The sequence below is a fragment of the Nannospalax galili genome, unplaced genomic scaffold (assembly GCF_000622305.1).
Source record: "Nannospalax galili isolate Female #2095 unplaced genomic scaffold, S.galili_v1.0 scaffold238, whole genome shotgun sequence".
Lineage (NCBI taxonomy): Eukaryota > Metazoa > Chordata > Mammalia > Rodentia > Spalacidae > Nannospalax > Nannospalax galili.
Window position 1 is genome coordinate 1621060 of NW_008341888.1, and position 11602 is coordinate 1632661.

The window sequence follows — 11602 nt, forward strand, 5'->3', positions numbered from 1 at the left end:
TCTGAAAGAGCAGCCAGTGCTCTTAACTGCTGAGCCATCTCTCCAGCCGCCTCTTACAGAATTTTTAAGTGAATGAAACTACTTCCTTCTTCTGTTCTTGTCTCTTCTACCCTCTCTCTGTAAGAATAAAATAACAACTTAAAAAAGAAAATGATCATTATTCTCTTTAAATGGTGCATATTTCAAGTATGTCCTTTTAGGGAAGGTGTTGAAATATTGAAAATAACTACTTAATATTTTAAAATATGTATAAAGTTGGAAAACAGCAGTTTATTTCAAATTATGATTTCACAAAAGCTCATTTTATATATAAATGGGGTTTTTTAAAATGTATGTTTGCTTGGCATGGTGGTGCATGCCTTTAATCCCAGCACTCAGGAAGGCAGAGGTAGGCAGATCTCTGAGATTGAGACCAGCCTAGTGTACATAGTAACTTCCAGGCCAGCTGGGTCTAACACAGTGAGACCTTTTCTCAAGAAACATTTATATATATATATATATGTTATGTATATATGTAAAACATGTATGTTATGTATATATATGTTTTACTTTATTAAAGTTGAATGATTTTTCAATCTTAATTCTTTGGGTGGTGAATTTTTTTAGACAGGCTCTCATGTACCCTAGGCTGGCGTTGCCACCATAGCTGGCTCAAATTTAATTTTTTTTTTGCTCAATTTGAGACAGAGTCTCCCTGTAGCCCTAGCTGGCCTGGAACTCATTATGTAGACCAGGCTGGCCTTGAACTCACAGAGATCCACCTGCCTCTGCCTCCTGGGTGCTGGGACTACCGGCATGTACCACCATGCCTGGCTGAACTTTAATTTTTTAAATTTTATCTTATGGTAAATACTTGTAGTACTATATGAATACAAGATTACTTAGTTTGGATAATTTTTAAAATTGATTTGAAATTTTATATATTTGTTCGTCATAACTTTCTTCATGAGAAACTGGGAATAGTAAAATGGTATGTCTTTTTGTGCCTACATGAATTTCTCCTTAAGCAATTTTTCTAAGATGGTGGAGTTACCTTAGGGATGGTGCTTTTATGTGAAGCTGCTACCTCTGACATGGATATTGGGAAGCGAAGGAGTAAGTCATGCTTTGTTTGTTTTCTTTTGTTTCTGGACAAGGTCTGCTGTGTAACCCAAGTGGTCTTTGAACTTGCAATCCTTTCTGCTTAGTGTCTCTTTCCATTTACAAGAACCTTTTATTTGTTTATTGGGTTTTTTTTTTCGTTTTGTTGTCTCCCTGTAGTCCCAGCTGGCCTAGAACTCACTATGTAGACCTGGCTGGCTTCAATCTCAAAGAGATCTGCCTGCCTCTGCCTCCTAAGGTATGCTCCATCATGCCTGACTCTTGTTTATTTTTTTTGAGACAGGCTCTTGTGTAGCCTTGCTTGGCTTCAAACTTGTTAGTTAGCTGGGAATGACTTTAAAATTCTGGTCCTCCTGTCTCTACCTTCTGAGTGCTGGGATTACATACATGTGGCACTGTGCCTGGTTTATGCAGTGCTGTGGATTGAACACAGGGATTTGTTCATGCTAGGCAAGCATTTTGCCAACTGAGCTGCATCTGCAGTCCCATCAGTAAAAACATGTTTAAAACTGTGTGTAGGAACCAGGCTTGGTGATACTGGCCTATAATCTCACACGTTTTAGGAGGCTGAAATAGGAGGATCACCAGTTGAAGGCCTACCTGGGCTACAGCGTAAGATGGAGGCCAGGACAACTATTGTGACCATGTCTCAAGAGTAAAAAGAGGTCTGGGGCTATACCTCAGTGGTAGAGCACTTGCCTTGCATGTGCTAGATTCAGTTACCAATATCACAAAACAACAATAACAAAAAAAGCTATGAGCAGGGCTGGGAATATAACTCAGTGGTAGAATGCTTGCCCTGCATGGGTGTGCCGTTGGATTCAATCCCCAGCACTGCCAAATCTCTGTGTGTGTGTGTATCTTCTACTCACTTTTAAAACTGGAACTAAGGGGTGGGCATGGTGGCATAGGCCTTTAATTCCAGTACTCCTGAGGCAGAAGCAGGTGGATCTCTGTAAGATGGAGGCCAGCCTGGTCTGCATAGCAAGTTCCAGGCCAGCCATGGCTATGTAGTGAGACTGTCAAAAAACCAAAGGAAAATGGGCTGGAGAGATGACTCAGCAGTTAAGAGCCTTGGCTGCTCTTGTAGAGGATCCAGATTTGATTCCCAGAACATGGAGGCTAATAACTTTCGGTAACTCCAGTTCCAGGGGAATCTGATACCCACTTCTGACCTCCTCAGGCATTGCACAACATGGGTGCACTTACACACATGCAGGTAATACACTTATACATGTAAAATAAAAATAATAAATAAAATATTTTTAAAAAGCAAAGAAAAAAAAAGGGAAGTTCCAAGCCAGGCATGGGTATATATTGAGACCCTGCTTCAAAGAGGGGCAAGGTAGAAAGGGAGCAGATAGAAAGTGGGAAGGAGGGAGGGAAGGGAAGATGAATGAAAGAGAATGAACAGGAACTTACTGAGTGTGGTGGCACCCATGGAGGTAGAGGCCAAGAGGATCAGGAATTCAAGGTCATGTGCCCCTGGAGCATAGAAAATTCATAATTTGTTGGTCATGGTGGCTTAGTCTGTAATCCTAGCACTCCAGGGGCTAAGATGGGAGGATTGCTGCCAATTCAGGCCACCCTATGCTATGTAGTAAAACCCTGTGTCACAGACCTGGAGACCCTGCAGCACAGTCTGTCATGGTGACTAGACTGTTAAGTTTGTGTGCTCCCTACAGCAATGCAAGGACTGCCAGTGCTCCCTTGGAATTGGGTTCCTCTAGGGCTGTGATTGCCCTGTCCATTGTGGTGGGAAAATAGCCACTAGAACCAGCCATGCACTGGCAGGAAGACCCAGAACCTGAAGACAAAACATCTGTGAAAAGAACCTAGCTGGGTGTGGTGGCACACATGGGAGGCAGAGACAGGTGGATCTCTGTGAGTTCAAGGTTAGCCTGGTCTTACAGGGCTACATAATGAGACACTGTCTCAAAAATAAGAAAGAACCTCTGGACATCTGGAATCTATGAACCTTCTTCTTTGGCTTTTTGATAGTCCTGGTCTTTTGCACTACTTTGCAGCTTAGCTGCTTGATTGGAGGACTTAAGAGTGGGCCGGCTAGGAAGCTCAGCTTATAAAATGCCAAGAAGCCAACAGCCTCCCCATCATGGAATCTTAACTGTTTTGATCCCAGCAAGATCCAGCTACTGGAAGATGACTGATGAATTACTGAATGGAGCTTAAGGTGTACCACCTTCTCCACCTCTGCCTGTCATCCTGCACACTCCTCAGAGCACCTTATTAAAGGGATTTAAAGTTAAAAAAAAAAAACAGCTGGGCAAGGTGGCATACACCCATAATATCAGCACTTGGGAGGTGGTGGGAGAAGGATCTGTAGTTCAAGGCCAACCTCTGCTACATAGTGAGTTTGAGGCCAGCCCAAGCTACATGAGCCCCTGTCTCAAAGAAACAAAATATTCATACATTGTTATTTGTTGCAGAAAGATGCCTACAGTATAATTTGTAATTAGCATGGTTAATGAATTTTCTTTTTGTCTTTTTGAGACAGGGTCTCCCTGTAGCCCCAGCTGGCCTGAAGCTCACTATATAGACCAGGGTGACCTTGATCTCACAGAAAGCCACCTGCCTCTGCCTTCTGAATGCTCTGATTAAAGGAGCATGCCACCACACAAAGCTGAATTTTCTTTAAAATGTTAAATCATCATAGTTAACCTATCTAAACTGTAATGTTTATTTTATTTTCTATAAAAAGATGGACATATTGAATTTCATATTTAAGAAATATTTATTTTGCTGAATTAAAATCTTTTGCCAGGCTCAATGGTGCATGCCTTTAAACCTAGCAGAGGCATGCAGATCTCTTAAGTTCAAGGCCAACCTGATCTATATGAGTTCCAGGCCAGCCAGCGCTACATAGTAAGACCCTGTCTCAAAATAAAATAATTACTTTTCATATTACAAAAAAATATTATCCAGTCAATATATAATACATACGTGATTTTAAAATATTTTAAATTATTTTTTTCAATTTTTTTAATGGGTATCAGTGTTTTGCCTATATGTATGTTTGTGTACCATGTGCATGCCTGGTACCAGCAAAGGCCAAAAAGAGGGTGTTGGGTCTCCCTGGAACTGGAGTTAAACAGTTGACCATGAGCCACCATATGGGTGCTGGGAAGCTAACCCATGTCCTCTGCAGGAGCTGCAAGCAATCTTAGCCACTGAGCCATTTCTCCGGCCCCTTAATTTTTTTTTTTTTTTGGTCTTTTTGAAGCAGGGTCTCCCTGTAGCCCCAGCTGTCCTGGAACTCACTGTGTGGACCAGGCCTGCCTTGAACTCACAGAGATCCGCCTGCCTCTGTCTCCCAAGTGCTGGGACTATAGGCGTGCACCACCATGTCCGGCAATTTTTTTAAAGATTTATTTTGTGGGTGTGTGCACATGCCACAGCTTCCATGTGGAGGTTATAGGACAACTTGTAGGAGTCACTCTTCTCTTTCTATTATGTGGATACTGGGTATTGAACTCAGTTTGTCAGGCTTAGCAGCAAACATCCTTACTCACTGAGCCACCTCACTGGTCCAAACATGATTTTTTTTTTTTTTTGGTCTTTTTGAGACAGGGTCTCCCCGTAGCCCCAGCTGTCCTGGAACTCACTATGTAGACCAGGCTGGCCTTGAACTCACAGAGATCCGCCTGCCTCTACCTCCCAAGTGCTGGAATTAAAGGCGTGCGCCACCACACCTGGCCAAACATGATTTTTTTAATTGTCCGTTTCAGTATTCCTTATTGGGGAAATGTCATTTAAAAATGTTGCCATGAATTTAAGTTGTAAAACATTGTAGCAGCATGTATTAAAAGTACCATAATTTCAACTACTTCTGAGATTTTTGTTTGGTTTGTTTTTTTTAATTTTTACAAAAACTTTATTGAGAATTTCATACATGCATATAAGATGTTTTGATCAAATCCATTTCCACTACCTCCCCTCCAACATTACCCCCTCTGAAGAGGTAACCCTAAAATCTTTTAAGGATTAGATACAAGCTCCCAAATACTTTTGACATTTTTGGCCTTGAAACAGAGTATGTTGCTAACAGGCCCAAGGACATTTTGACTTTTAGTCAAGAAACTGGCTACATTTCTTTGGGGTCTCTTTACCCTAATTGCCTAGCCAATTCCTACCTCCTGTTCCTATCACGCCATCCTCTGAAGGGGTTACCCAAATTGCCAATAGAGAATAGGGACACAAACCACACTGGCTTCTTCCATGCTGAACAGGGCCGCAGGGTGAGGCCATTGGAGTACCCCTTCAGTGTCTATCTAAAAGACTCCCAAATTACATAACTTTTGTCTCTAAGGAGAGAAGAAAGTCCTTGAATCATGAATGGGAGATGTGAAGGAGAAGTAAAGGCAAGAGTAATTAGCATTGTATATATTTATCTTTTTATGTGTATGAGTGTTTTATCTGTATGTGTATTTGTATGCCACATGTGTGCAATGCCCACAGAGGCCAGAAGAGGGCATCAGACTGCTGGAACTGGAGTTATGAATGGTTGTTAGCCACCATGTGTGTGCTAGGAACTGAACCCGGGTCCTCTGCAAGAGCAGCCAGGGCCCTTAACCACTGAACCATCTCTCCAGCCCCTTAAAGATTTGTTTTTAGGCCATTGATTAAGAGCACTGGCTGCATATGACCTAGGTTCAGTTCCCAGCACCCACATGGTAGCTCACAACCATCCATAACTCCAGTTCCAGGGGATCTGACACTCTCTTGTGCCTCCGTGGACCGTGCATGACTTGGACACACTTATATACATGCAACTCTGGAAGCTTGAAAACTGGGGGTGAGCAGCCCAGTACCCACACTCTCTGGTTTGTCTTGCTTTCTTCCAGGGTGACTTTCTTCCTCCTAACTCCTGTGCTCAAAGTCTATATTAAAATGCTTGTAATGATTTTTCTTAGTAGATGATAGCCCTCTGTTTTCCCTTATTGGAAGTGTAGATCATCATTTGTCCCCTAGTGATGTTACTGTCCTTTTGTTTTTCCACAGTGATGTGTGTGGCTGGCATTGGACTTGTTGTATTATTCTTCAGTTGGATGCTATCTATCTTCAGATCTAAATATCATGGCTATCCATACAGGTACATTCTTATTTTACCTATACTTAAAATTAGAGTTGATACTACTTTATAATCTTTTTGTTGCTTAGGTTTTTAGTCCTTCACTTCTAGACTGTTCAGGCTTCCCTTTTTGTTGCATTTTGTTTGTCATGGTGTCAAATGTACCACCATACCCTCTTTGGAGTTGGTATTTTGTTTTGTGAGAGTTCATTTTTGTGGAATGTGTATCTGTTTTTGAGACAGGGGGCTGACTATGTAGCCCTCACTGGCTTGTCACTAGACTCTCCTTAAACTTGAGGCATGGACCACCATGCCCGTCTAGTTTGTGTGGTGGTTTCTTGGGAGGGGGGTGCGAAGAGGAGTCTTATTTATGTTTTTTTAAGATTTTATTCTTTTTGTTGTTTATTTACTTATTTGTTTTTGAGATAGGGTCTCCCTGTTAGTCCCAGCTGGCCTGGAACTCGCTATGTAGTCCAGGCTGGCCTCAGTCTCACAGAGATCCACCTGCCTCTGCCTCTGCCTTCTGAGTGCTGGGATTAAAGGTGTGTGCTACCTTGCCCAGCTGGCTCTATAATGTTTTTTAGAACTTCTTTTCAAGGCTGGTTTAGATAGCATAAAAAACATTTGATTAAAAGCCAATTTGTAGATATTATTAGAACATTGAAAATGGACTTTTCAGCCAGATATGGTGGTGCATGCCTTTAATCCCAGCACTTGGGAAGTAGAGGCAGATGGAGCTCTGTGAATTTGAGGCAAGCCTGGTCTACATAGTGAATTCCAGGTCAGCTGGAGCTACAGGGAGACCTTGTTTCCAAAAGACCAAAAAAATTGACTTTTCGATCTAACCCAGCACCTTTAGTACCTGCTGCTTTGTACTTGAGAGGCTGAGGAAGATCAATCACTTGAGCCCAGAAGTTTGAGCCATTCTAGACACCATAGAAACATAGTGTCTCTTTTTTTATACAAGGTCCTACTGTCACCCGGTTTGATCTAAAACTTGCTGTATAGTCTTGATTGACCAGTTTGCTATCCTCCTGCCTACTGAGTGCTGAGATTATAAGCATGCATCCTCACATTTGGCAAGACCTTGTTTATTACAAAAAGGAGTGAGAGCTCAGCATAGTGGTGCTGCCTGTAATACTAGCATTAGGAGACTGAGGCAGAGTGATTGCTAGGAGCTTGAGGCCTGCCTGGGCTACAGTGTTGAGACTGTCTCCCAAAAAAAGCAAAAAGAAAAGGTCTAGTTAGCTTTAAATGTTCATATTTATAGAGATCTCCATTACTAGGTAAGGAAATTGATATGGTTATAGGTTCTTGGTTTTACTGATCTAGCCAACTGAAATATTCCTACATAATGGTGGATGATGGCCTGTGTTGGTTTTATAGTATGAGTATTGGTTAACATCATTTCTTTCTCTTTTTTTTTGAGACAAGGTCTCTCTGTAGCCCCAGCTGGCTCCACCTACCCTTCCTCCTGAGTGCTGGGATTAAAAGCATGCACTACCACACCTGATATCATAAATTTCCATTTTTAATACATTGTCCTGCTGTGTAAATAATGAGTGCTGAGCAAGATATGATAGCACAGACCCGTAATCCCAGAGCTGCTAAAATAGAGGCAGAAGGGTCAGAAGTTCTAGATCATCCTTGGCTGCATAGTGAGTTTGAGGCCATCCTGAGCTGTATGAGACCCTGTCTAAAAAAAGGGTTTTTCAGTGTTTCAGTTTTTGTTATTGATTCTCAAGTCATCTTACATCGAAGTTAAAATTATTAACATACTACATGTTTATTAGAAGTACAGGCTACTTTTCTTTCAGAGACTAATGCATTGATATATATTTTGTTTCAGCTTTCTGATGAGTTAAGAAGGATTCCAGAGACGTGTGGACACTGGTAATAGAAACTAAAAAACAAGAAATGTGTGTATTTGAAGAAGAATGCAACCATGTATTTGATATTACCTCTTTTCTTCAAGTGATTTAAATAGTTAATCATTTAACCAAAGATGTTTAGTGCCTTAACAAGCAATTTCTTGTCAAGATCATGAAGTATTTGTCAATTGTTCCACTCTTAACCACCTTCCCTTCCTGATGAACTTAGGAAACATTTGATTTTGTAGAATTAAGTACATCATAAAAATTTTAAAACTACTACTTTGTTTTACTTAGAGAAAAACTCAACTACTTTTGTTAACTTTTAGTCATATGATTTTTATGTTACCCAGTGGTGGAGAATGAAGGTTCTGCCCAGGTATTCCCACCTTTGCCTGTTATAGATAACTGCATCTGGAAGCCATTGTTGCTTTTCCACCTTTGTTCAGATGTTTTTACAAATCTACGAATCTTTTCTTTTGGGTAAGAAATCATGTGCTGTGTAGCCTTCTGAAAAACGAAACAATCTTCAGAGTGCACCTGTAGCCTTAGAAAGACTAGTCAGCCTCCTTCCTGCTCTTTCCTCCTGAAATGCAGAGCTACTTACGCCTCTTATAAACATTAAGTACCTCTAAATACAGGATTATAATTTCCGCATGAGTGTGCCATAGCTATGTTGGATGTGGAAAGAGTTCAGATTCATTCTGTCACTAGTTTTATTTAAAGTGGCTTTTCTCTAATAATAATATAGTTTATTGCTAAAACTCAGTGTAACTTATAAATGGTCTCACATGTTTGTGAACATTAGTTAGACATTGTCATTTATTTCATTTTTACCCGACAGAAAAATAATCTCAATTGTGTTTAGGGAAACGACTTCCTTAGAATGGGAAAAGAAAATCATGAAATACTGATTTGTTGCCTATGTATAGAAATGAAATGTTTTCAAGTCGAAGATGTAGCTCAATGGTAGAGTGCTTGATTGCCTAGCATGAGCAGTGCTCTGGGTTCAATCCCCAATACCACAGAAAAAAGATTTCATGGGCCGGGCGTGGTGGCTCACGCCTTTAATCTCAGCACTCGGGAGGCAGAGGCAGGTGGATCTCTGTGAGTTCAAGGCCAGCCTGGTCTACATAGTGAGTTCCAGGACAGCTTGGGGCTACAGGGAGACCCTGTCTCAAAAAGACCAAAAAAAAAAGATTTCTTGAAACCTTATCTTTTTAAAAAATTTTATTTTATTTGGGGGTGGGGATTGAGACAGTGTCTCCCTATAGCCCCAGCTGGTTTCAATCGCAAAGAGATCTACCTGCCTCTGCCTCCTGAGTGCTGGAACTAAAGGCATATACCACCATGCCTGACTGATTTATTTTGTTTTTTAAGCAGTGTTTCTTGAAACCTTGTCTTTTGTTTTTGTTTTTATTTTTTTTAAATAAGTGTTTCTTGAAACCTGGTGCCTGTTTTGTTTGTTGCCTTTTTGAGACAAAGCCTCACTATGTAGCACCGGCTTGTCGTGAACCTCCTATGTAGACCAGGCTGGCGTCCAACTCATAGTGAACCTCATGTCGCAGCTTCACAAGTGCTGAGGTTATCGGCTTCTATCACCATTTACCCTAGTCCCCTAACTATAGCCTCCACTGTAGTTATGAAGAATAATCTGAAATGCTCTGAAATATTATGAAAGTGTGAGACTGGGGATGTAGGTCTATGGTAGAGCACTTGACTAGCATGTGTGACACCCTGGGTTCAGTCCCCAGCACTGCAGAACAAGAAGAAAAGTATGTGAATTATAATTGTGAAAAAATTAAATGTCTTAGAAATATTACATTTAAAAGATAGAGAGCTGGGCATGTAACTCGGTTGGTAGTGTTTGCCTAGCCTGCACAAAGCCCTGAGTTCAGTCCACAGCACCACATAAACCAAGCATCTGTGGTACATGCCTGTAATCCCACTTCACTCAGAAAATAGAAGAAGGAAGATCAGGAATTCAGGGTCATCCTTGGCTATATAGTGAGTTTGAGGCCAGCCTTAGCTACATGAGACCCTGTCCTAAAAACAACAAAAATATATACTGTGATTGCTTCCTGCTATTGATCATTTATTTAATAACTCTCCCATATGGTATCAATGTCTTATATGCTAGAGATTTGTGGAAGGACATAGATGTAATTGCCCCCAGAAGAAATGTTTTATGTGGGGTTTTGTGGGTTTTTGGTTGTAGGTTTGATGAATAAGACAATACAGTTGACCATTTATTCTTTAATGGAGCTAATTTTTGTTAATTATGCCCCTATAACTTGAGTGATTCTGAATTCTTTATCTGCTATTCCTGTACTTCTCCCTGGCCAAAATAAATTTATGCTATGACTCTTGTGAGATGTGTATGAAGACCTCCTGATTCATACAGTTGACCCAGGGATCACTCCTGCTGTGGGACTCCAGATCATCTCCCCTGATCAGATTTTTGTCTGTTTTGTTTCCCTTTAAGAGCAACAGTCTTCTTCAGTAAGGAGAAAGGTGAAACCTGGCTAAAATCCATGGAAAGCAGATTCTCTCTGCTTAAGATAGTGTTACTTTTGTGGAAATTTTAAGATTAGCTTTTATCTGAAGTGCCTTAAGTAGACTCTTAATTTACTTTTCTAGTACTGGTTTAAATATAATTTGTTATATATTTTTAAAATACTTTTCAAAATGATACATTATTATGGCAAAGATAACCAAATGTATGGCTTATTGCTTCATTTCAATAAACTTTTGCAATCTAAATTATGAGTTTTTTATTACCTATTGAGTGAGTTTCTTTTCTGTTGCTGTAATAAAATATTCTGACAATGGCAACTTAAGGGAGAGTTTACTTTGACTTGCAGTTTCCGTGGGGATACAGCCCATCATGGCAGGAAGGCACAGCAGCAGAGCTGTGAAGCCACTGGGCACTCAGGAAGCAGAGAGAGAACAGGAAGTGGGGTCAGACTAGAAAACCCCAAATCCTGCCTGGCAACTACAAAACTTATCTACAGGGAGATCAATTTGAAATACCAAAGGGTAACTTTTAAAAAGTTCATCTTGAAGCTAAATTAAATTAGCTTAAATTTCTACTCCCCTAGGAGAGTAAATTTGATAGAACATTTTTTTAAAACTTTTTAAAACTTTTTATTTTTTTTAAATTTTATGTGTATGCTTGTATTGCCTGCATGTAGGTAAGTGCACCTGTGTCGTGCAGTGCCCGCGGAGGTCAGAAGAGGCTGTCGGATCCCCTAGGACTGGAGTTACGACAGTTGTTAGCTGCCATGTGGGTGCTGGGATTCAAACCTGGGTCTTCTGTAAGAACAACCAGTGTTCTTAACCACTGAGCCATCTCTCCAGCCCCAAAATAACAACATTTTTTTGGTCTCCCTGTAACCATAGATGGCCTGGACTATGGATACCAGACTGACCTCAGTCTCACAGAGATCTGCCTGCCTCTGCTTCCTAAGTGCTGGGAGTAAAGGCTTGGGCCACCACACCCGGCAGAACAACTTTTTTTTTTTTTATTCTTACACCAGGC

At 40.8% G+C, this 11602-nt stretch overlaps 1 protein-coding gene across 1 annotated transcript in view; it reads left to right on the forward strand.

Moving 5' to 3' along the window:
• Window positions 1-9081, forward strand: part of Magt1 (magnesium transporter 1) — a 35017-nt gene extending 25936 nt beyond the window's left edge. The window contains exons 8-10 of the mRNA XM_008837665.3: window positions 1021-1095; window positions 6121-6211; window positions 8040-9081. Of these exons, the coding sequence (XP_008835887.1) occupies window positions 1021-1095; window positions 6121-6211; window positions 8040-8055 (182 nt within the window). The 3' untranslated portion in view covers window positions 8056-9081. The remainder of the gene's footprint in view (window positions 1-1020; window positions 1096-6120; window positions 6212-8039) is intronic.
• The last annotated feature ends 2521 nt before the right edge of the window (window positions 9082-11602 follow it).